General features: G+C 46.3%; 3 protein-coding genes across 9 annotated transcripts in view; 2 read left to right on the plus strand and 1 right to left on the minus strand.

Annotated features, from left to right (window-relative positions):
- The window catches only part of CATIP (ciliogenesis associated TTC17 interacting protein), an 85852-nt gene extending 84868 nt beyond the window's left edge, over positions 1–984 (plus strand). The window contains exon 11 of one of the 3 annotated variants that reach the window (XM_033946641.1): positions 54–246. In XM_033946641.1, coding sequence (XP_033802532.1) covers positions 54–100 — 47 coding nt within the window. In that variant the 3' untranslated portion in view covers positions 101–246. Of the gene's footprint in view, positions 1–53 lie in introns of all 3 variants that reach the window. The other 2 variants (XM_033946642.1, XM_033946640.1) reach the window with 2 other exon arrangements.
- Positions 985–10329: 9345 nt separating this feature from the next.
- Positions 10330–17405, minus strand: LOC117361525 (histone H2B-like). 2 transcript variants are annotated; one of them, XM_033946980.1, is made up of 4 exons: positions 17288–17401; positions 15696–15735; positions 13928–14064; positions 10330–10646 (listed from the first exon to the last, which is right to left on the minus strand). In XM_033946980.1, exons 3-4 carry the CDS (start codon positions 14057–14059, stop codon positions 10410–10412), a joined length of 369 nt encoding a protein of 122 aa, XP_033802871.1. In that variant the 5' UTR covers positions 14060–14064; positions 15696–15735; positions 17288–17401; the 3' UTR covers positions 10330–10409. The 2 variants fall into 2 exon arrangements, with proteins under 2 accessions (XP_033802871.1, XP_033802872.1); XM_033946981.1 differs by lacking the exon at positions 15696–15735 and having other exon boundaries at positions 17288–17405.
- Positions 17406–17438: 33 nt separating this feature from the next.
- SLC11A1 (solute carrier family 11 member 1) overlaps positions 17439–25020 on the plus strand; it is a 69245-nt gene continuing 61663 nt past the window's right edge. Inside the window, exon 1 of one of the 4 annotated variants that reach the window (XM_033946977.1) lies at positions 17439–17453. Coding sequence is in view for 3 of the 4 variants with exons in the window: in XM_033946973.1 (XP_033802864.1) it covers positions 17925–17991 (67 nt within the window). In the remaining variant the exon portion in view is untranslated. The other 3 variants (XM_033946974.1, XM_033946978.1, XM_033946973.1) reach the window with 3 other exon arrangements.

The following is a 25020-nucleotide window of genomic DNA, read 5'->3' on the forward strand; positions in this document are numbered from 1 at the left end:
AGGTGTACACTGTGCGCCCTTGCCATCTCCTGACTCTTGTGTTTCCATTGCAGGAGGAGCTGAGTGCCGATCATGCCACTTACATGCGACAGCACCCTGAAATGAGACTCCTGCTTTCAGACTTCCTCCAGTTCCTGCTATTGCGTAAACCAGATGATGTCGTCACTTTTGCAGCAGAGTTTTTCACTCCCCATTCAGCCAGGAGGCCAGCAGCTAGCTCTTTCCGGATATCAAACATAAAGAGACGCTTACATTCATACAGTTTGAGTTAGTAGCTGTGCATAGGGTTACTAACTGGCTTTATTTTTTTCAGGGCAGGTTGATCCAGTCCTGGTTTGCCCTGTATCCTGCTTTCCTTAGCAGTTTCAGAACTACAGAAATCTTTCTGCCATGGGGTAAACCAGAACTGGAGCAGCTTATCCTGACATCACATAGTCACATGGCACTCCTAGCCGAGCATATTCATAGTTTAATAAGGATATAAAAGGAAAGCACATCCTTCCTTGGTGACCAGCTTCTACAAAACAAGGAAATCGAGTCTTATGTTTACCCCATGGCATATAGGGATGTGTAGTCTTTGAATTCTGACCTACACAGCCCTGCATGCAGTGAAATAAAACCAGGAAAGGCTGAAGCTCACCCTCGCCCTTAGACTTTGTAATGTAATGCATTTCAATGTACACTGGAGCAGCCAGTTGAAGCAGAGAAGCACCTTGAAGGCATTTGGCTCTCCCACTGTAGAGCGCAGGTGGGAAATAGGCAGAAATTGTTCATGCATGCTCAGGGACTGTTATTGCTGGATTAAAGTATTTCCACCTATTTTGCATTTGATTCCTTTGGACACTGCAGAATCACAATGGGTTGGCTGAGAATGAAAGACTAGGGGAAAGAGTGTTAGATGACCTTGTCTGACCATTCACAGCTCTTGCTTTTTCTGAAGTTCCTTGCTAATGGCAGTGGGGGCAGCCTAGCAGAAGTGCTCATTGCCAGCCTTATAAAGGGATTGGGGGGGGGGGGGGGGTGAGTCCAGCCATCACACAGTGGCATCCATCCACATCTGCTTCCCATTCAGGTCCTGACATACTAAGACAAGGCCTGTTGGAATGGGGATGATATAAGAATAGGGGAAATTCATAGGTGCAAATTAATAACTCACTTAATTTTAGCTACCCATAAAGGCAAATTACAAAATTATCCAAACTCCTATTGTGTACAAGTCAAGCTACATAAATAAAAGTACATTTAGACCACAAAGACAGCAATAAACACTAAGGGGCTCATAATCGAAAGAGAAAAACATCCAAAAACTGGCTAAGTCGGCACTTGGACGAACATTTCTCAAAAACGTCCAAGCGCCGATAATAAAACTGGGTTTTGGACGTATTTCTAAACGACCTAGGCCTTCATAGTGCCGCTGAATGACCAAAGCTAAACAGGGTTTGTCAGGAGGAGTATTGAGGGTGGGATGTGGGCCGGCTTAGACTTAGTCGTACAGCATGTATAACCAAAAGTTTTACAACAGAGCCTAGACGGAACTTGGACGTTGTGACTTAGACCATGTAAAACATGGTCTCTAAGTCACAAAAACCCACCTAAAGTCACCAGATAAACACTGAAAACACATAAAACAGACCGCCACACACTACCCTAGTGATCAACGACCCCCCCATAAAAATTTTATTCACAACTTTAAGTCAGCCTCCAGCCCATCATCGCCTGGCATAGGAAAGCCTAGTCATCCAGCCCAGAGGCAGCTTAAGTCGTCTTGGGGGTGGGTTAGGGACCCATAGAGAGGAGGCCCCATGCCTATAAGCCCCTGTAATCACTGCATTGATACTGAAACATGTGCACTGCCCTATACACCCCCAAAACCCTTTTGTTCTGGCATATAAGTGGCTCCTGCAGCCATAAGGGCTAGTGGGATGGTAGATTAAGTGAGCCTAGGGGATTCTGGAGGTGTTGTTTTTTTTTTTTGGGGGGGGGGGGTTCACCATCACCTGTAAGGGAGCTGTAGTGAGGAGAAACCATGGCACCCTTTTTGTGAAGTTCACAGCAGTGCCCTTTAAGGTACCCCACTATTTAGGTGGCATGTCTGAGTGTGCAGTCCATCACTTTGCACGTCCAACAGGGCTTGTTCTAGGCATTTTGGACTTGGACGGAAATGTGGTTTAAAAATAGACGATTTAGTGGTTTGGACGATCAGATCAGCAGGACGTATAATTAAACAATTTTTGAAAGTAAAAAAAGTTGGACGTATCTTTCGAAAATGTGTCTTAGGCTCTTTAACTTTGGACGACTTGCAAGATGGACATAAACGGACTTATTCATCCCTTTTGATTATGCCCCTCTGTGCTTATGCATCACAAACAAAATCTTTGTTTATTATTACTGCTTAATACAACCTTTCACTTGGCAAAATCAAGTAACATCTACCATCTTGCCAAGACTGATTTATTCCAACACTGTTCATTTTGGAGTATAAGAACACCAAGAAACTCATGGGCCCTTTTATTAAGTTGTGTTAACCCTTTAATTGACAGATGGGGAAACAGCTGCTTTACATAACTTGATGTTGAAAGAGAGCAACGGTGCCCTGTAACAGGCATTTGGAGATGCAGATCTCCCATAAGAGCCCTGGCAGGCACATGTTTCTGAGCAACAACGCCAAATAAAGGGTTAAGCAACTACAATGGGTTTTATTGTGCATTACATATTACTGCAGACTAGAGGTCTGCACGGGAACGGGGATTGCGGGAATAATAGGAACAATAAGCCGCAGTGGTTCACTGCGGAGATCTCAGACCTCATCAAGAAGAAGAAAAAAGCATTCATCTCTTACAAACAATCAGGGAAACAAGACTAGAGCAGAATACCTGACCAAGTCTAAAGCCGTCAAAACTGCAGTCAGGGAGGCTAAATTCCACATGGAAGAGTCTCTAGCAAAGAACATCCAGAAGGGAGATAAATCATTCTTCAGGTACATCAATGACAGAAGAAAAAACTCGGGAGGGATAGTACGTCTTAGGAAACCAGACGGAGAATATGTGGAAAAAGACTCGGAAAAGGCACAACTATTAAATGAATATTTCTGCTCAGTCTTCACCCGAGAAGCGCCGGGGCAAGGCCCTCAGCTACAGACAAGGGTTAGCTCGGCTGACCCATTTAGTAATTTCAAGTTTACACCCAGCAGTGTCTACGATGACCTGTCAAGGCTCAAGGTTAACAAGGCTATGGGGCCTGACAACCTACACCCCAGGGTGCTCAGGGAGTTGAGTGATGTCTTGGCGGAACCGCTGTCCGTGCTCTTCAACCTCTCCCTTAGTACAGGCAGCGTCCCATTGGACTGGAGGATGGCTAATGTCATTCCACTTCACAAGAAAGGCTCAAAAATTGAGGCAGCAAACTATAGACCGGTGAGTCTCATATCAGTATTGAGCAAACTAATGGAAACCTTAATCAAACACCAATTAGACACAATCCTTGATGAGGAGAACCTGCAGGATCCCCGTCAACATGGATTTACTAAGGGGAGATCCTGCCAATCCAACCTGATCAGCTTCTTTGACTGGGTGACGAGGAAGCTAGATGTTGGGGAGTCCCTGGACATCGTGTACCTGGACTTTAGCAAAGCATTCGATAGTGTACCACACCGCAGGTTGCTAAGTAAAATGAGTTCTATAGGATTGGGCGAGACATTGACAAAATGGGTTGGGAACTGGCTTGGAGGTAGGCTTCAAAGGGTAATGGTAAATGGCACCCCCTCTGAAATGACGGAGGTGATCATTGGAGTGCCCCAAGGCTAGGTCTTGGGCCCGATCCTGTTCAATATCTTCATAAGTGACTTGACAGAAGGGCTCCGAGGTAAAATAACATTATTCGCCGATGACGCCAAGCTAAGCAATGTAGTGGGCAAAAGCACAACGGACAAAAACTCAATGCCCGACAACATGATGCACGATCTACTCCTACTGGAGTGCTGGTCTAGGACCTGGCAACTCAGTTTCAATGCCAAAAAATGCAAAGTTATGCACTTGGGTAGCCAAAATCCATGCAGGACTTATACCCTTAATGGTGAGATCCTAACAAGAACGGTAGCAGAGCGAGACTTAGGGGTGATCGTCAGTGAGGACATGAAGGCTGCCAATCAAGTGGAGATAGCTTCATCTAAGGCAAGACAAATCATGGGTTGCATACGCAGGGGTTTCGTCAGCCGTAAGCCGGAGGTCATTATGCCATTGTATAGATCCATGATGAGGCCCCACCTGAAGTACTGTGTGCAATTTTGGAGGCCGCATTATCACAAGGACGTGCTGAGGATGGAGTCGGTCCAGAGAATGGCCACTCGGATGGTCTCGGGACTCAAGGATCTCCCGTACGAGGAAAGGTTAGAAAAATTACAGCTATACTCACTCGAGGAGCGCAGAGAGAGGGGAGACATGATCGAGACGTTCAAATATCTCACAGGCTGCGTCGAGACAGAGGAAGATATCTTCTTTTTCAAGGGTCCCACGGCAACAAGAGGGCATCTGTGGAAAATCAGAGGCGGGAAACTGCGAGGTGACACCAGGAAGTTTTTTTTACTGAAAGGGTAATTGATCGCTGGAATAGTCTTCCACTTCAGGTGATTGAGGCCAGCTGCGTGCCTGATTTTAAGGCCAAATGGGATCGACACGTGGGATCTATTCACAAGGTAAAGGTAGGGGAGGGTCATTAGGGTGGGCAGACTGGGTGGGCCGTGGCCCTTATCTGCCGTCTATTTCTATGTTTCTATGTCCTGTGAGAATCCCCCCTAACCCACGGGACTCCCACGGGGATGGAAGGCTTTGGAAGCAGGGTTCGTCCTATAATATAATGGACACGTCAGCCTTAGTAAAAGAGGGGGTTTATAAGTTAATTACCTGAACAGAAAACAAAAAAAGGGTTCCACCAAAGAGATTCCACAAGGAAAACAGCAAAAGAAACTGTGGAATTGATGATCCTGTCAGAAGTAATTGCTGCTCTTTATGGTGACGGGCGGGGATGGAGGTAATTCCTTGAGGGGATGGGTGGGGACGGAGAGGATCCTGGCGGGGACGCGTGGGGATAGAGAGAATCCTGGCGGGGACGGCCAGGATTTCTGTCCCCGCACAACTCTCTACTGCAGACACATATTAGGGATCAGCACCCAAGAAAAAGACCTACCGTAGGTGTCATTGTAGACAATACACTGAAACCCTCAACAAAATGAACAACAGTGACAAAAAAACACAGAAACCCAAGATGCTAGGAATTAGAAAAAAAAATTAACAAAACTAAGAATGTTATAATGCTCCCTGACCTCACCTTGACTATTTCATTCAATTCTAATAACCCTAGTTCAAAAAAAGATATAGCAGAATTAGAAAAGGTTCAAAGAAGAGCGACCAAGTTGAACTCCTCTCATGATGAGGAAAAGATTAAAGAGTTTAACTTGTTTATAAATGATCTGGAGATTTGGAACGACGAGTGAGGCAATTAAAATTTGCATACGACACTAAACAGGTCAAAGTTGTTAAAAAACACACACAGATTGTAAAACACTGCAGGCAAACCTTAGGAAATTGGAAGACTGGGCATCCAAGTGCCAGATGAAATTTAATGCAAAAAATAAAAAAGTTGCAGAGTGAACAAGGAGACTTGACAGGTGCTGAGCTGAAGATTAATGAAGTGAACAAGATAGGCTGTAAGGGATAAGATTTGGACATAGAGCTTTAAAATGCAAGAGTTAGTCTTGTGTTCAATCCAATATTTAATTGGCAACTACAGTGGTATTCCTTGATCAATGGCATATGTCGTATCTACAAGCCAATGTCAGAATTCTGATGTGGTATTTTGGATTAATTCAGGGGTGTCCAACCTTTTGCCTTCCCTGGGCCACATTGGCCAAAAAAAAAATTTCTGGGGCCGTGCAAACGCTGCAGCAAGATAGAGGAGGGAGCTGGCAAGTTGGTAAACACCCGGGGGCAGCAGAGGAAAAACACTGCATCGCCCTCGACCAGGGCCGCACAAAATACTTCATGGGGCCGCATGCAGCCTTTGGGCCACAGGTTGGATACCCCTGGATTAATTGATCTTGAGAGAAATAGCTGAAAGACCAGCCTAGATATTACAATGAAGCTTAGATGTAGTACAACTAGGACTATTGCTTTGGGGTGAATGCAAAGAGTAGAAACAAGGTAAAGCTGTGTCTGTGTACTCCTAGGAATTTCCATCACATCTACTAATTGAATGGAAAGAGAATATTGAGTGCTTTTATGGCGTTATTTTTAGTATTTATATCCCACATATTTAAAAGTTATCACCAACATCTTTTCTCACATCAAGCAGCACTAGGGGCTAAAGACCTGGAACAACTGCTCGTGCCCACTACTTCTAGGGAATTCAGGAAACACCTAAAAACACATCTGTTCCTGAAGTACTTGGGTAACTGACCTACACAATCTTAGTCCTCAACAAAAGATCTTTAGAACTGTTATTCACCAACTCTGAACCTTGTTTATTCCACTCAATCTGTAACACCTTTAATCACCGTAAACCGCATAGAACTTCACGGTCCTGCGGTATAACTATTATTATTATATAACCTAAGTAGTTTGCATTCATTCAGGTACTCAAAAGCATTTTTTCTCATCTGTCCCAACAAGCTCACACTAGCTAATAGACACGGGGCAATGGGGGATTTTAAAATTAGTTTATGCTCCTGGAGCCATATCTCAAATCGCTCCGTTCTCTAAAATTGTTGAACCTCATTAGGCATAGAATGATTCAAAATCACAGATTAGAGATATTAAAGGCATGGCTTGTAAAGTAACAGTGGGATCTGGATAGTCTCTATTGCTACCCATCAACTCCCTTTTTCCCATAACCCACCCCCAAATGAGACCAGCACGCTTCATTATGGAATATATAGCCGCAGCTCTTTATTAAATCCACCATAACAATAAATTAACATGAATAACATAACCTCATAAACATATTGACCCTCTCTTGAACAAACCACATCAGCAAGCTCCTCCCGAGCTACCCCTATGTAACCATTAACCTTTGCCCCCGACCCCGCCACAACCAGCAAGCGTCCGAGGGGTGGCATGACCTCATGCCCCTTTAACCCGGGTCACCTGACCCCAAGGCGCGGCTCCCAGCCGGCCCCTCGCTCATCGCCTGATGAGCCCCAGCACCCAGTAGCTCGGGAGACCCGCCTACCCAAGCTACCAAGGCCACCACCGCGGGAGGGTGGGAGGGAGAAAAACCGCCCTGGAGGACCTGAAAGAACTGAATCCTCCAGGGTCCCGGTCTACTCATTCCCTCTGCCCCACCCCTCCAACTCAACTTCACCCTATCCTAGCCCTGTCTTTTGGCGGTAACCCCTCCCCAATTCCTTCTACTAAGTTTCCCTAACTAACGGTCCTATTTCCCTCCCCCCCCCACCTTGCCTTTCTGGCAACACGAGGCCTCCCAGCCCCGTGTTACCATACGCCCTTCGAGACAAGCTCTAGGGCTCCTTAATAAGGCTGCATTAGAAGAATGAGTAGACACCAAGATATCGGCATCAACATTTGCCTTAAGTTCTTGAATACGACAGGCTTAAGATGTTTAAAGCAAAAAGAGTTGACAGGACACTGAACAAAGTCTTTCCTATCGGTCCCAGCAGGCTCACAGTCTAACCTACCAGGGGCAGTGGGTCACAAGGAGCAGGCTGGGATCGACATGAAGCTCAGGCTGCCGAGGCTGCAGTTCCAACCTCAGCCACTTGAATGCGATGTTCAGCATTTTTTAACCGATTATGCCGTCAACTGCTAACTATTCACATAACTGGCCAAGGACCAGCTCTGTCCCCAAATAGCCATTTGCAGTTTGACACCAGCACTAACCGCCTTTCCATGCCCGATCTGTGCAGGCCTGACCAATTCACAAAAGAAAAAAAACCATTAAAAAAAAAAAAAAAAAAAAAAAAAGACACTCCCCTTGGATCGCTAGTGTCCGATCCCAATGCTTGCACAGACAAGCTGTAGATGGTCTGCGCATGCGTCTAAGAGCCATGACTTTTTTTTAGCTTTTACTAGCCCAGCGAACCCATGGTTTTAACCTGCTTTAAATCCATGGGTTAAAACCACAGACTTGCAGTGCGGGGAAGGACAGGAGAGTCGGGCCAAGAGCAGGGCAGTCAGAAAGAATCTCAGCAGTTGCTTATTTTGGATCGGCCATCTGTCAGTGTTGCTTTTTTGTTTTAGTGACTCATCCTTCCTTCTTTGCATGCCGATTCTCCTCATTTGCATGCATGGATCAGGTCAGAGGGAAATCAAGTCAAAGGGCTTGCAAACTGATCGGTTTGCTTAGTGAATCTAGCCCTAAGTGGCTAATTGCCCGTTCAGGGTAATTTGCTCTTAATAGGCAACGGGTTACAATACAGAACAAAAGCCCGGCAGCCATCTTTCTTCCCTTTGGAAGCCACCAGGAACTACAATGCTTATATTTGTTAAGATAAGTACTACCTTCTGGACAGGTTACACCAGTATTGCAAACTGGGGAGGAGGACAGGCACTGGCTGACTGCAAGAGGCACATCCTGTAGGCAATCAACTGGCATCAGCAACCCTCCCCCCCCCCCCCCCATCCCAGAGCCTTCACACATGCACAGACAACACAACATCATGCATGCCATCATCACAGCAATGTCCATGCATTTCCAGATCCCTCAATCCACAGCTGTGCAATGAGTGAAGTGTAATGTGCGGCCAACAAGCGGAGATTATAGACTCAGTGCAGTTAATAATAACAGCTTATATACCGCAATACCGTTAAGTTCTATGCGGTTTACAATAGATTAAGCGAGGAACAAATTGATTGAATTTAAGAGGGGGGAAGAGGAGAGTTAATAGGACCGGAAATGCGTTGTTGAGGAGAAAGATTAATAGGACAGAGGAATCACTATGGAGGAGAAAGAAGATGAGTGGGTCAGTTGTCTAGATACTTTAGGAACAGTTGAGTTTAGACGTTTTCTGAATTCCTCATAAGTCGTGGGCGAAAGCAGTTGATCTAGGTCTTTACCCCACAATGCTGCTTGATGTGAAAGAAGGTCTTCATGGTGTTTTTTCAGTTTACAACCTCTAACTGGGGGGGAAACGAAATAGGAATGAGAGCTTCTCTTGTGTCTGTTGGCAGAGAAGGAGAAAAGGTCAATTATGTATTTAGGGGCAAGTCCCTTTAGCGCTTTAAAGAAGAAGCAGGCAAATTTAAACTTAAGAGGCAACCAATGCAGGGAGATTACTTGGCAAGTGCCAACAAAATCCCAGCTACTGATTTTAAGTAATTGCAACCAGGGGGTGGCATTTGATGTTCAGGTGGCATTATTGGCCATGAGCTTATGCCTCCAGTGGTAGAAGGAGCCAGGGAAATTGCCCCGTTTGCCATCACCCCCCCCCCCCCCAACCTTGATTGCAACACCTAGATAGCGACAGCTGCAAGATACTAGCACAGTGGCTCATGTCTTGACCCAGGAAAGTGGTACAGCTCACGATGCTTACCTGCTCCTCCCTAAAGTGCTTCCTGACACTAGCCACAATGGAAAGCTTGCTTCCACCATGCTGGAGATCCTCTGGCTTTTACCATACATAGCCCCACTCATGACCAGGACCTCCCAGAACACATTACTTTCACCTGTCCTGTAGAAGAGAGCATGTGGCAAGTCTTATGGGAAGGTGATTATTATATATCAGTCCCTAGCCATCCATGGGAAGCCCCCAGGAACTGGAGTCAGCCCCCCTCTTCACTGCAGAAGGTCAGATAACTTACTTCAGGAGATGCCATGGCATCCTTCCAGGAGAGGCCACTCAATCAATTAACAGCATACCTGGAGGCAGGCACTGCCAACTCCCATGCTTCCTCTACACCAGGGTGTCAGAGGACCTCCGAGGGCCACAATCCATTCGGGTTTTCGGGACTTCCTCAATGAATATGCATGAGATCTATAAGCATACAATGAAAGCAGTGCATGCAAATAGAGCTCATGCAAATTCATTGGGGAAATCCTGATCCAACTGGATTGCAGCCCTTGGAGGGACTTTGATACCCCTGCTCTACACCTATAGGGTAATCCTTACCCAAATGTAAACCTGATCCCATCCACTAGCTGGACTAGATCCCGATTTGCTATCCTCCCCCCCTCTGGGAGGCCTCAAATCCTGCTGTACTCATGTGGTGGCTGCCCAGGAGATGGCCATGACCCATCACATTTCCTGCACCATGTCATAGGGATAACTAATGCTGAGACACACAAGCAGATAGAGCAGAGCAGGAGACATTTGGTTAAAGAGCAATACATAGGATTTTTTTAAAAAACCATCCATCTTTATTATTAAAATATGTTTTGGGGGTACATGTGGGTAGTGGTAATCATCTAGCATGGGTACACTTTGCTACTGCTTTGGAGGCTTCTGACATGGCAGACTTGGCAAGCTCCCCCGGGAGAACCAGCCTCACTGCATCCTGGATCTCCTGGCTGGTGATGGTGCTTCTCTTGTTATACAGAGCCAGCCTGGCAGCCTCCGAGGCCAGACGCTCAAACATATCGTTGTTGAAACAGTTTAGGATATCCATGGCTGAGCGGGACACGCTCAGTTCAGGGTGCACCTAGTAGAGAGGTTTGTTATTGTGTCAATACCAGCACTGAGATTTGTCGACAGGAAAGGTTGCTATCAGTTTTACAGCTGCCCTGCGGCAGTGGCATAGAGGGAAATTTGTGCCCAGGGCAGGGGGTGCCTGGCATCTCTTTAACCCCGCCTGCTGCTCATGGCAGCCGCATCCTTTCCTCAGGCATCACATTCTGGTTCCAGCAAACAGGATATGACCTTAAAGGGAGGGCCGAGGCCAGCATGAGCAGTGAGTGGTAAGAGCTGTTTGCAGCTGATGAAGCTTCAAAGAGGTACTAGGAGGGGAGAGAGACCCTGCCCCGTGGTCTAAGGAACTGCTAGGCACCCGATATTGTACAAAAGTTTTGTGATAGTTGCAGTAACTTTTCTTAACACGCATTAAGCCATTAGAGAAGAATCTGCAGCCATCTGGAGACCTACTGCCCATCAGTCACTTCTGCAAGTACAGTGAGAACTGGAATAATGACAAACTTCCAATTCTTCTACAGCAGGGGTCTCAAAGTCCCTCCTTGAGGGCTGCAATCCAGTTGGGTTTTCAGGATTTCCCCAATGAATATGCATGAGATCTATGTGCATGCACTGCTTTCAATGCATATTCATGGGGGAAATCCTGAAAACCCACTGGATTGCGGCCCTCAAGGAGGGACTTTGAGATCCCTGTTCCACAGTAAGATATCTGATCACAGGAAGCCCCCACCCTATAAAAAACAAAACAAACAACCCCCCCTCCCCCCAAACAGCGTTAGTTACAAAACTAGACAAATGTATCGTGCATTCAAAGGTACAAACCTTGCATTTTTAGCAGACTGATGTCCCAGCCTGGTCTCTATTATGATGTGATATATAGATATTGGAAGTTTGATACACAATAATTGGGTGGGAGGTAAACCTAGCTTTGAAATCTTCAAGAACCCAACACAATGTAGCACGAGTCAGCTGTTGGTCATTTATCTACAGCAGTGTTTCAACTGGGGCCTGGAGCACCCCCTTGCCAGTCAGGTTTTCAGGATATCCACACTGAATATGCATAAAAAGTTAAGATTTTCATACACTGCCTCCACAGTATGCAAATTTGTTTCATGCATATTCACTGTGGATATCCTGAAAACCTGACTGGCAAGGGGGCACTCCAGGACCGAGTTGAAACACTGATCTACAGCAGTGGTTCCCAACCATGTCCTGGAGGACCAGCAGCCAGTCAGAGATCGGCATCTAATGGAGGTTTCAGGCATACAATCTGCCCCATGCATTTTAGGGCTATCCTGAAAATCCGACTGACTGGTGGTCCTTCAGGACAGGGTTGGGATCTACAGGATTTAAAAAAGGGAGTTCCTAGCTTTATTATTGGTATGCCATGGAATCATCTCTGGTGAAAGTTTAAAGGCCCATCTCAAGACTACGAAAACCCCTAGACCTCCCGAGGAGGACAAGACCCAGAGCTTTTGGTATTCTGTCGATTGGAGTACTGCTTCAGTTCTCTTGCTTTCTCCTTTTAACTCATTAATTGCTTAGCTGTTACTACAGTTATGAAAGGCACTATATCAAAGAGATCAATAATATATTGAACCTTAATGTTAAGGGGCCATTAGCACCCTTGGTAACCATATTTTTAAACAGTCAAGAGTTAATTCTAAAGTTAACACAGGCAGGTCGAACAAGCAGGATGTCATCTAACAGCTCCCATTGGATGGAAATTTCAATAGCTCAGGTTTTCATTAAATCCTGTGTTCAGATGAACTGCGGCAAAGAAGGCAAATAGAATGTTGGGCATGATAAAGAAAGGAATCTCGAGTAGATCGGAGAAAGTAATAATGCCGCTTTATAGGGCAATGGTCAGACCTCACTTGGAATACTGCGTCCAACATTGGTCTCCCTACCTAAAGAAGGATATAAAACTGCTGGAGAGGGTGCAGAGACGAGCAACTAAACTAGTTAAGGGTATGGAGAAACTGGTATATGAGGATCGACTTAAAACACTGGGATTGTTCTCCCTTGAGAAAAGGAGACTGCGGGGGGATATGATCGAGACTTTCAAAATACTGAAAGGAATCGACAAAATAGAGCAGAGAAGATTATTTACATTGTCCAATTTGACACGGACAAGAGGACATGAAATGAAGCTAAGGGGGGACAAGTTCAGGACTAATGTCAGGAAGTTCTGCTTCACACAGAGAGTGGTGGACATCTGGAATACTCTCCCAGGGGAGATTATTGCGGAATCGACAGTCCCAGGCTTCAAAAGCAAACTAGATGCATATCTCCTTGAGAAAGGCATATAAAGATATGGTGGCTATAAAATAAACCAGGTGTATACCTGGCGGGGCCTCCGCGTGTGCGGATCGCCGGACTTGATGGACCGAAGGTCTGATCCGGAGATGGCGCTTCTTATGTTCTTATGCTTCATTACCATGTTCCTGGGCAATTCCAGGCCATGTTTTGGACCTCACAGGTATTGTCAGAGCTCTCTGGGAATGCAGGTGGTTTCAGCAGCTGTCTACTCCCAGCAAGGCCTCTGAACTTGTAGGGGGGAAAGACCAGCATTCTGTAGCTTCAGTAAAGCCCTCTGTTTCTCAGTGTCCTGTAGCTGTAGAGCTCAGTGTTTCAAGCCAGTGTCCAAGTGGAGCCCCGCCTGGGAGGCAGATTGCATGAGGTCAGCATACTTGGCTGCTGTTACCCATCATGGGCTTTAGAGAGACCCTAGAAGGCACAGGATCATGGCTCCGGCTTCCCTAGCAGGGAAGAGCAGTTCTGAAGGCTTGGAGCCTGAAGAGAGGTTCTCAAGATCCAGGGGGCTGAGCTGGATCCCTGCCAACTCTCCAGGGAAGAAATCCCCTAGAGGACTGCTGTTCATATAGAAAAAAAGAATAAAGTTAAATACTTAAATTAAGAGCAGAAGATCCATCTGCCTGGGAAAGCAGACCGAAGAGACCAAGGCAGACATGGTGTTGCCTGGGCTCACCCAGCAGGGATAGGCTTCTGCACATGTTTGAGATCTTAAAGAAAGGAAAAACCTGGAGCTATTGTGTGTGTGTGGGGAGTTTCCATCCAATGGGAGCTGTTGATGTCATCACCTACACTTACCCTGCTGTTCATGGAGAACCTTCTTTACAGGTAAGTAACTTCTAAAGTGCTCTTAATTTCAGGCACCTTATCGAGTCGGCTTTGGTTGCAGCTTGATTTACTGCCAACAACCCCCTTCCAGTCTGCCTCCTGGTTGAGCTAGGCTAGTTATTAGTTCTAACTGACAGGTCCTAGCCTTACTTGTTTCAGAATTTTGAAGATGAAGCTAGAATATGTTGCCTTCTTCTTCCCCTTCTTTGTCTTTAGGGCAGGCTCTTTTGCTTTGCTGGCTCCAGCCTCCTCCTTCACAACAGCAACTGGTACATGCTTCATACTGACTGCAACAGAAAGGCAAGTGTAGCTTCAGGAGTCAGGCCTGGCTCAATCCATTAGATCCTGTCCCCCCCTACTGCTGTAAACAAGGGCACTAAACCCCCATCTGGCATGTCTTCCTCCATGCCAGGAGAGGAAAGGGAAGAGGGAGAGATGTTGGGACCAGGATTTTGGCACCCTGGACCAGTGGTCTGTAGCTTGAGCCATCCCTGCCAGGGTCAGATGCAGTCTCGGGAGTGTTCCAACCTTATGTTGAGTGGATGGGGAAAGCAGTTGCACATTGCATCTTGGTCTACCTTAAACGCTATGTTAAGTCACCTCATTTTCCTTGTTTAGAACATGGGGTTCCACCTTCTGCCACTCATTAGCCTTAACAGTTTGGCTTGTGAGACAAGCCACACAGCCATGGTTCAAATTAGCAAGTGTACCAAAACAGAATTAGGCCACCACAAGATTAGCACATGGGGGGGGGGGGGAGGTAGATCACCCACCTTGGAGGAGATGCAGAGAGCTGGGCAAGGGTTTGAACCTTCTGCATTTAAAAAATACCCCCACAAAATGACATTGCGTTAATTCTCCTGCGAGAGGAAGTCTTGCAAGCTTCTGTACTGAAGTAGCTACCTCCCATCACACTGATGCGATACTTATCTTGGAACATGGAATTACCACCATTTGGGGAGGGGGGGGACCGACTATCTGCAGTCTGATTTGTTTCTGGTGGAAAGTTATAGGGTACAGATAGAGGTTTACCTTACAGAACATTAAGCGAACAGGGTATGGACGTTTTAGGTTAGGTAGGGAACACTTACAGGTCATAGACCTGGGGGGCCACCGTGAGACGGACTGCCAGGCACAATGGACCCCTGGTCTGACCCGGCAGAGGCAATGCTTATGTTCTTGGTTCCTTAATTGGAAGGTTCTTCCCTCACCTCAGCACCAAGCATGTCTCATTAGTCCCGTCTCTCAGCTATTCCCCACCATTAGTTAGCCCTCCATCTTAGCCCACCAGCCAGCAGGGATACTTATAACCCCCCCCCCCCCCCCCCAATACACTACTTCTGCTCCCAGTCTGGACCCACAGATCCCGATCTCTAAGTAGCCTTTGATTTTAACAATATAAAGACCTGGCTGTTGGAGCCCGTAATATCAATCCTGGGGTGGGGGGAAGGGAGGGATTGCCCATGGACCATAGATTGTGAAGTGTTCCAAAATGCTTTAGTTAATACACAGCTGAGGGGGGATGGGACGGAGTATGAGAGTGGATAGGCAGGCGAGTGCCTATATTATATTTTGATCTATCCATCTTGCTAAAGAGGCAACAGGAATTGCTTGAGCACATCTAAAAAGGTTCACTAGAGACACAGGCCACGTTTAAAATTTATAGAACATATCGCTTAGAATATTCAAAATAGGCGATACATCAAGAGTTAAATAAACTTGAAATTTTGGGCTGTTTAGCCCAGGCCACCTCTAGGACCAGAGCATTACACCATTAATCCAAAAAGATAATGGTGGATGAAGCCACAATATACAACCAGAAAGCAAATACAGTACTTTGAAAGCAAAGCAAAACTTGGATAAGTGATACAGCATCTAATATGTTATTTTTTTAAAAAAAAAAACCTTCATATCTCACCCGTATGGCTCACTTAGACTTTAGTATTACACTGTTCAGCCTAAGAATAAGAAAAAACAGTAAATCACAAGCCTCCTTATTGCTTGGAAGAGATTAACATAGAATTAGGCAATTCTAGAGAGTAACAGCCACCCCCAGGACTGGAGGGAGCTCAGCTAAGGTGTTCGAAAGCATTTGAGCTTGGAATTAGATACTTAAACTAGCCTAAGTGAAGAGGTTTTTTAGGTTTCCTGTGGTGGAGGAGGAAACACTGGGGTAACATGGCATTGAGCCAGTTTGAACTTCTTAAGGGTTAAAAATAGGGGTACCATCTATATTACACCCCCCAGAAGGTCTCATTTCATGGCCATTTGGTAGTGGCAAGTGGGTGGGCTGGGGCTGCCTAGTTAAGCGGTCACCTCTACAGACAAGGTACTTAAATATTAGGACCATTTCCTAATAGCACTTACTTGGTCCATCTAGCCCAGCAGTACCCAACAAAAAAGCCATATGTGCTACCGATCCAGTGTAGCTCAGAGGAAGGCAGGGCTGTGGCTCACTGGTTGCGAGATTAAATCCCAGTGCTACTCCTTGTGACCCTGGCAAGTCACATAATCCTCCAGTGCCCACCACTTTGAAGGCCAGAGCAACAAAAAGGCAGTATACAAGTCCCCATTTTCCATTATTAGTATACTAGTGCCTGCCCCAAAGAGCTTAAACATTTAGTGGATAGCAGAAGTAGCCTCCTTCCTAGTCAGGCGCATATATTGGTCTCATCTACACATATAAACTTAAGGCTACAGAAAGAGAGACCCAATAGATGCTGTAAGATTTAGAAACCTATCAATAGGTATTACAATTGCGTTTCTGTTAGCTATAAACTAATAATATCACTGTTTATTTTCTACATTATGTTTTCTATAACTCTCAGTTGTAGCTTGTTATGAAAACAGTGTTTGAACTTTTTAAAAACCCTAGATCCGTTTCAGCAACTCTTCAATTCAAAAGCAAAATACCAGAACCACAAATGCTGTCAACAAAATTAATGGTAGAAATGAACACGGTTGGATTATCCAAAGAGTGAATAATTCCTCTAAAATACCTCAGCCCCACCACTCCACCGCTATGTTTGCTTCAAAACAGAAGCTATGATTGTGAGTCGGATGACAACAGCGGCCTCGGGAGACCCTTGAGACAGCACGTTTGTGCGAAACATGTCGGGTCTGGCTCCCAGGTCCAGCTGTGTGGGTTAAAAGCTAAGTATATCCATTACCATAGTACACCTGTTTTTTTATAAAAAAGATAGATATATATGAAAAAAGATATAAAAAAGATAAAAAATGATAATAATTGTCTAAAACTTTCACAGCATTTAGTTAGACAAAATACCGATGATGAGTTACCGCGTAAATCTCCCGCTGTTTTGAAGCAAACATAGCGGTGGAGTGGTGGGGCTGAGGTATTTTAGAGGAATTATTCACTCTTTGGATAATCCAACCGTGTTCATTTCTACCATTATTTAAGGAAGGTTGGAATTAGAGACAAATAACAAACACACTGGTATTACACTAAAGTCAACAAAATTAAGGCATTGAACCCCAGACATAACTCACCCCCACAAAGCTACCTCCAAGTCAGCACTACAAAAATCCTGCCCAGGAAGGGATCTTTTATTCCCAGGATTACAGGTGTGTCTTCATCAGATTTAAGAGCTTCACCTGCCTCCTACCCTCCAGTTTAAGAAAATCATCACATTTCTTTCAAAGACTTTAAACAGAGGTGAATTGCATTTGCAAATATTTGCTTCAAAGGGTCAGATGTGTTATCTCCTGGAGTGGAAGGCTGAGTTTTCCGGATATTCCAGTGATTTCCCCATGAACAGGGCTGTGAGTGCCTGAGAGAGACTGCTGCTGACTGCATTTGGGATGATTTCTGAACATGTGGTTCAAGTATCATGCCAAATATGGCTGTTATATTCAGGTACACTGGGTATTTTCCTGTCCCAGAGATACTAAGTTACCCAGGTCCGGCCTGGAGTTTTTAGGACAGTCTGGCTTTCTGATAATCCCAACCTGGTATATTATAGGACTTGTAGCACTGATGTCTATGGGCAGGATCAAGTACTACAAATCCCACACTGCTTTGGGGTGTAGGGTCAAAACCAGGCCTGGCCAAACATCTCCAGCCTGGAACTGGGTAACGTGGAATCTCTGTTCTTTCCAGGGAGGAGGTTCCCAGCTGAGGCAGTGGATGATTACGGGTTCTGACCAAAGTCGCAAGGAGTGTCGGGGAGAGAAATGGGATTTCAGGGGCCCAGGTGAACCTTTCAAGTATGTTAGAGACATTCAGATGAAATGTAGTGCTGAATATTCTTTTTTAAAAATTTATTTTGCTTCTGAAAATATCATAAAAACAAAAAGTAGAAAGAGTGAAGTTTACAAAATGGGATATCATTATTTTTACTCCCTAAAGGGGGGAACTACCAGCCCCTGTAGGTGAAGGAAATAACAGTTTCAATTCCTAGGGCCCATCGCAGTTTGGAAAAAAACAATGTTGATGCCCTCCATCGGGCCCCCCTGACCATTTCGGGCCCTAGGCACGTGCCTACTTGGCCTATTGGTTAATCCTGCCCTGGTCAGGTCTTTGAATTGGACTAAACTGCTCTCTGTTCCTTACTCCTGCCAAATTGGGGGACTGGAGACTGCACTTACCCCTGAACTGCTACCTTTTCTGTGGGAGAACATGACCCCCAGGATCCACAGAGTTAGCTGGTTTTAAGAAACATCTGGACATTTTCCTGGAGGAAAAGTCCATAGTCTGTTATTGAGAAAGACATGAGGGAAGCCACTGCTTTCCCTGGATTGGTAGCATGGAATGTTGCTACTCTTTGGGATTCTAGAATCTTGTTACTCTCTGGGATTCCGGAATCTTGTTATTCTTTGAGATTCTGCATGGAATATTGCTACTCTTTGGGATTCCGGAATCTTGCTATTCTTTGAGATTCTGTATGGAATGTTGCTACTCTTTGGGGTTCTAGAATCTTGTTACTCTCTGGGATTCCAGAATCTTGCTATTCTTTGAGATTCTGTATGGAATGTTGCTACTCTTTGGGATTCTAGAATCTTGTTACTCTCTGGGATTCCGGAATCTTGTTATTCTTTGAGATTCTGTATGGAATGTTGCTACTCTTTAGGATTCTAGAATCTTGTTACTCTCTGGGATTCCGGAATCTTGTTATTCTTTGAGATTCTGTATGGAATGTTGCTACTCTTTGGGGTTCTAGAATCTTGTTACTCTCTGGGATTCCGGAATCTTGCTATTCTTTGAGATTCTGTATGGAATGTTGCTACTCTTTGGGATTCTAGAATCTTGTTACTCTCTGGGATTCCAGAATCTTGCTATTCTTTGAGATTCTGTATGGAATGTTGCTACTCTTTGGGATTCTAGAATCTTGTTACTCTCTGGGATTCCGGAATCTTGTTATTCTTTGAGATTCTGTATGGAATGTTGCTACTCTTTGGGATTCTAGAATCTTGTTACTCTCTGGGATTCCGGAATCTTGTTATTCTTTGAGATTCTGCATGGAATGTTGCTACTCTTTGGGTTTTGGCCAGGTATTAGGGACCTGGATTGGCCACCGTGAGAACAGGCTACTGGGCTTGATGGACCATTGGGCTGACCCAGTAAGGCCATTCTTATGACAGGGCTGGGATTACATAGTAACATAGTAAATGACGGCAGATAAAAACCCGCATGGTCCATGCAGTCTGCTGAACAGTCACATTCATTATCAGAGCAATGCTGAACCCACAATCCAGTAATTATCCATTTTACTTGCTAAGTTCTGCTATAAATGTCTTCCCCTCCCCCCAAGATAGGCAAGACCTGGGCCTGTAATCCGTCCTGCATTCTTTGGGGAGGACAGACTAGAAAATGAAAGCAAGAAATACCTAGATGACATGAATGTGGTGGAAAATAAGCCTGTTGAAGTCCACCCGGCATCGGCTACATTGCCCCATTGACGGAGTCGAAGTCAAAGCTGTCTTGCTGTACATAGGACAAAGGTCGTAGAAGTCTGTCCGGCATCAGCCCCGCTTCCCTCACTGCTGGGGCTGCCATCCAAGTACCACTCCATGAAGAATAGAGGGCCATGGGGTGAGAGTGAGAGGGATAGGTTGCTGGAAGAGATGGGGAGAGAAAATGAAGGGGTAGGAGAGAGAATGTGAGATGAGGAAGGGCAGGAGGGGGAGATATTGAGGACTGTATGCCAAGAAGAGGCCCACACTTTCCCCACCCCCCTCTCCTGCTTTCTTGCATATGCACATGATTCCCACCAACCTCCACCCACCTAGGCATGCATGCACTCCCAGCCACCGCACCATAGCCACGCCACACCCCTCCACACACACAGCCACACTCCGTTCATTCCCTCACTTCATGCTCTCCACCCACACCGCTCCCCTCCCCTCCCCTACGAACACTGAAACTAATCCCATCTAGTCTGTTATTTGTGGGTCGCGCGAAACCTATGAATGATCAAGATGGGTGAGTGGGGGAATTAGCGCAGGAACAGAAGATGATTTTGAAGAGTGGGGAGACAATTCTAAGTAGGGGAGCGCTACATAAGTCAGAGTTCTTGGGCCGAGTGGAGATGAAGCATAATACATGTGTGAAGCACTATGTCATGTGCGCATAGTGCTTCTCTTAGAGTAATTAGGATGGTTGAATAGGCTGGAGTGAGCTTGGACGGCAACTTCAGCAGTTGGAACCTAGGACAATACCAGGTGGACTTTGCAGTCTATGATCCAGAAATATCAAAGAAGAGACAACTTCATTTAATCATGTATTTGTAATGAATGTAACTAATGGGCCAACTGGATGGACCGTTCGGGTCTTTATCTGCCGTCATTTACTCTGTAACTATCTTTTTTTTTTGTTTGCGAATTACGTCGTGGATTAAATGAGGGATTGCAGAAGGTGAGGCTAGACTTAGATTCATGTAGAGGTATCGAACAGAAGGGTTTTCAGTTTCTTCCAAAACTAGAGAGAGAGAGACACACACAAAACCTCTCACCGAGGAGCTCAACCGCCCTCGCTTCTATAATAGCAGGAAACGTGCTTTACCACGAGTCTTACTTTTCACATTCATTCACCCAGAGAAATGCCTGAGTTTGCAATGGAAGAAAGAGGAAAAGCACTGCCTCATGCTACAACAGGACAAATTTAAGTGGCTGCCACCCACTTCATGAGAGGGGGGGGTCCACACCCTTTCCCCTTCCAAAGGCCCCTGGTTCTCAATGTCTCTAGGGGTTCTCTAGCCCGAGGGAATTCTCTTTTGACGGAGGCAGCAGCAGGTGAGACACCCTGGTGGGGATGGAGAATGATGGTTATACCAGGGAGGTGAGTGGGCAGATGAAGGTGATAGAATTATGCTGGGGGGGGGGCAGTTGATAAATGAGGGAGGTGATTACAGTGGAGGGTAGGGGGACAAAGACAGGGATCATGTGTTTATGATGGGGGGTGATGTGATTTTTTTTTATTTAGGTTTAGCTCAAGGTGGGTTATATTGAGGTGCATCAGGACTCAGAATCTAAGTTTATCCCTGAGGCAGTGGAGAGTTAAGCGACTTGCAGAAGAGCAGAAGCAGGATTTGAACCCTGAGCTTCTATTGTCAGGCTCTCATCGTTAGACTCCTCCTCCCCCTGTATGACAGGAGGGGAGGGAATGAAAATGTATTTATATTGTGGTAGGGCCCGATACACCTGTTTGCCTGGGGCCCAGTAAAGGGCTGATCTGTTCTGATAGGGGCTAGTGCAGGAACTGAAGCCCTACCTAAAGTAAACATTTATCTGTGTCATGGGGCTGGGCTTCCCACATTCAGCTGTTTATGACAGGTGACGGTTGCGCAGATTTGGAAGTTTCTGATTCCTACCCTTGGCTGCTCCAATATTTCTTTCATTCCAGGGGAAAGTCCCTCCTCTGCCCCTCTTCAGGAAGAGCTGTCAAGTTTATCCTCTCTGGCCTGGCACACGCTGGGGGTGGTTTCCAGAATTCTTCGTTTGCCTTTCTCTGGAATTGTTTCCCCTCCAGAAGCTGCAATAACCCAAATGTCTATTCGCACCTTTTGGGGGCTGCCCTTGAATCTGGCCCTCATCGATCCCTAGTATGTGTTGTATCAAAAAAACCTGTACTGTAACTTAGACAGATTGTAATCGGTTAACTGTATATCACGTATGTCACCCTGGAACCCGTTCTGAGCTCTTTGAGGAGAACGGAGCAGAAAACGAATTACATAAATACATCAACTCTGCTAAACTGGCTGAGAAATTCAGGGAGTGGAAAATCTATGAAAGTTTTTAAGACAGCTGCCAATGTCATCCCCGCCCCACAAGGAAGTGAACTGAGAGAGAGAGTGCTGGTGGGTGCTCTGAGTCATCCGGGACAGGCTGAGCCAGATCTGGCTTTATCTTCCTGCATGCACTGGGGCAAAGGTTAGAGCCTCTCTCATTAGACATGGGCCTCTCTGGTCACTGCATCTCTGAGGAACAACCTTGCTAGAAAACCCCCAGAATGCATCACAGCATCAGGACCCAAATCAACACATCAGCTGTACACCCCGATGTAGGCAAAATGGGAAGCTAGTTCTCCCTCACCCCTCCTTTTCATCATCACCCTCGTAAAAGCCCTAATGTCCCTACTGTGGTTACCCGCGGATACACAGAACAACACGACCTGAGAGGTGAGGCGGGATTGCATGTTCAAACCTATCCTGGCCTTTTCCACACTCCCTTTGTTTCCTTCTCAGTCTACTCTCTCCACTCATTCCCTCTAGCCTCCTTAACAACCCATAGCTGCATGGTAAAACAATGCCAGTGGTAGTAGTGTGAGACTACCACTAGGGGTCAGTGCCACCATTTTGATCCCAGAGTCAGTGATTTTCATGTGTTCTCCTAGTATTCATTATGAGCATCCTGAAAAACAAACTGGCTTGATGTTGGACTGAGAATCCCTGTGGGAGAGGAGGGGCAGGCCCCATACAGATGTTAACATACTTGAAAGATATTCAGGCACAAACATTTTTTAGATGCAGAAGAAGCTGTAGAACGAGAGGACATGAAAAGGAAGCTGCAAGTAGGGAACTTTAAAAGTGATGTCTCAAAATACGTTATCATGGAAAAAAAAAAGGTGTTGGATTCCAGGCGGATGTGTTGGAGGCAGAAATGGTGGAGGAATTGAACAGCAGTGGGATAAATGCCTGAATCCCTGAAGGGCAAAAAAGTGAATCCAAGGACAGGGCACTTTAGTTCAAACTAGAGAGTTGCGTGGGGACAGAAATCCCACCCGTCCCCGGGAGGAATCCCTCTGTCCCCGCCCATCCCCGCGAGGAATCCCCTACGTCCCCGCCCATCCCTATAAACTACAGAAATAGTTATTTCAGTTAATTATGCTACTGAATTAAAGGCTCTGGTAGAAACCCGTTTACAAAGTATGTATTCTTCCCAATTAATATTTCCAAATTAATAAAGTCTTTTTGCTTATTTTTAAATGTGTTTCTACCAGAGCCTCTAATGTTTATAAATTTTTATCAACACAACTAATATACTACTTTAACCTGAAGCAAAAAAAAAAAAAAAAGAATTTTTTTTCCTACCTTTGTTGCCTGGTTTCTGCTTTCCTCATGTTCTCATTCAATTCCTTCCATCCACTGTCTCTCTTCTCTCTGCGTCTTCCATTTGCTCTGTTACTGTGCCTCTCCCTTTCTCCCCCCTCCCAAATTGGTCTGGCACCCATCTTCTTCCCTCCGCTCCCCCCATAGTCTGGCATCTCTGTCTTCTTCCCTGCCAGCGTCTTCCCCCCACTCTCTCTTCCCCATTTCCTTTCAGCGTCCTTCTCCCCCCCATCTTCCCCATGTCTTATCAGCATCCTTCTCCCCCCGTCTTCCCATGTCCTTTTCCACCCCTTTGTCTTCCCCATGTCCTTTTAGGGTCCTTCTCCCCCCTCTGTCTTCCCCATGTGCTTTCAGTGTCCTTCTCCCCCCTGTCTTCCCCATGTCCTTTCAGCGTCCTTCACCCCCCTCCCTTCCTCCCCATGTCCTTTCAGCGTCCTTCTCCACCCCTTTGTCTTTCCCATGTCCTTTCAGCGTCCTTCTCCCCCCTCTGTCTTCCCCATGTCCTTTTAGCGTCCTTCTCCCCCCTGTCTTCCCCATGTCCTTTCAGCGTCCTTCTCCCCTGTCTTCCCATGTCCTTTCAGCATCCTTCTCCCCCCTCTGTCTTCCACATGTGCTTTCAGTGTTCTTCTCCCCCTGTCTTCCCCATGTCCTTTCAGCGTCCTTCTCCCCCCGTCTTCCCATGTCCTTTCAGCGTCCTTCTCCACCCCTTTGTCTTCCCCATGTCCTTTCAGGGTCCTTCTCCCCCCTCTGTCTTCCCCATGTCCTTTCAGGGTCCTTCTCCCCCCTCTGTCTTCCCCATGTGCTTTCAGTGTCCTTCTCCCCCCTGTTTTCCCCATGTCCTTTCAGGGTCCTTCTCCCCCCTCTGTCTTCCCCATGTGCTTTCAGTGTCCTTCTCCCCCCTGTCTTCCCCATGTCCTTTCAGCGTCCTTCTCCCCCCTCCCGTCCTCCCCCCCCTCCCGTCCTCCCCATGTCCTTTCAGCGTCCTTCTCCCCCCTTTGTTTTCCCCATGTCCTTTAAGGGTCCTTCTCCCCCCTGTCTTCCCCATGTCCTTTCAGCGTCCTTCTCCCCCCCCCCGTCTTCCCATGTCCTTTCAGCATCCTTCTCCATCCCTTTGTCTTCCCCATGTCCTTTCAGGGTCCTTCTCCCCCCTCTGTCTTCCCCATGTGCTTTCAGCATCCTTCTCCCCCCCTCCCATCTTCCCCATGTCCTTTTAGCATCCTTCTCCACCCCTTTGTCTTCCCCAGTGCTTTCAGCGGCCTTCTCCCCCCTCAGTTTTACCCATTTCCCTTAAGCGTCTTTTCTTCTCCACTCCACCTTTCCTCCCTTTCTCCCTCCCTGCCCCTTACCTTTGTGGCGCTTCCCCACCTGACTGACAACAGGCCCAGTTGGACAAACCTCCCTGCCCTGTAGCCGCAAATCTAAATTACCTTCTTACAGCAGCTGGAGTATTGAAGCTGCTGTAAGAAGGTAATTTAGATTCGCAGCTACAGGGCAGGGAGGTTTGTCGGCCGGGCCTGTTGTCAGTCGGTCGGGGGAAGCGCCACAAAGGTAAGGGGACCTGACCGGCTATGCACACTTCCCCTATGGCTGCACCCAGGGCGGATCTTCCCCCTCCCCCCCTTTGGTACGCCATTGCCTTCTCCCTAACTACCCTGCAGCACACAGCCGACCGGAAGT

This window comes from Geotrypetes seraphini, chromosome 5, assembly GCF_902459505.1.
Source record: "Geotrypetes seraphini chromosome 5, aGeoSer1.1, whole genome shotgun sequence".
In the NCBI taxonomy this organism is placed as follows: Eukaryota; Metazoa; Chordata; class Amphibia; order Gymnophiona; family Dermophiidae; genus Geotrypetes; species Geotrypetes seraphini.

What these genes read in the sequence shown, in the direction of transcription:
- LOC117361525 (XM_033946981.1), bottom strand. Translation starts at nt 14,059, where the DNA reads ATGAAGCATGTACCAGTTGCTGTTGTGAAGGAGGAGGCTGGAGCCAGC. An exon ending in TCTTCAAAATTCTGAAACAA is followed by an intron (nt 10,647 to 13,927) that starts GTAAGGCTAGGA and finishes CCTCTCTACTAG; the next exon opens with GTGCACCCTGAACTGAGCGT.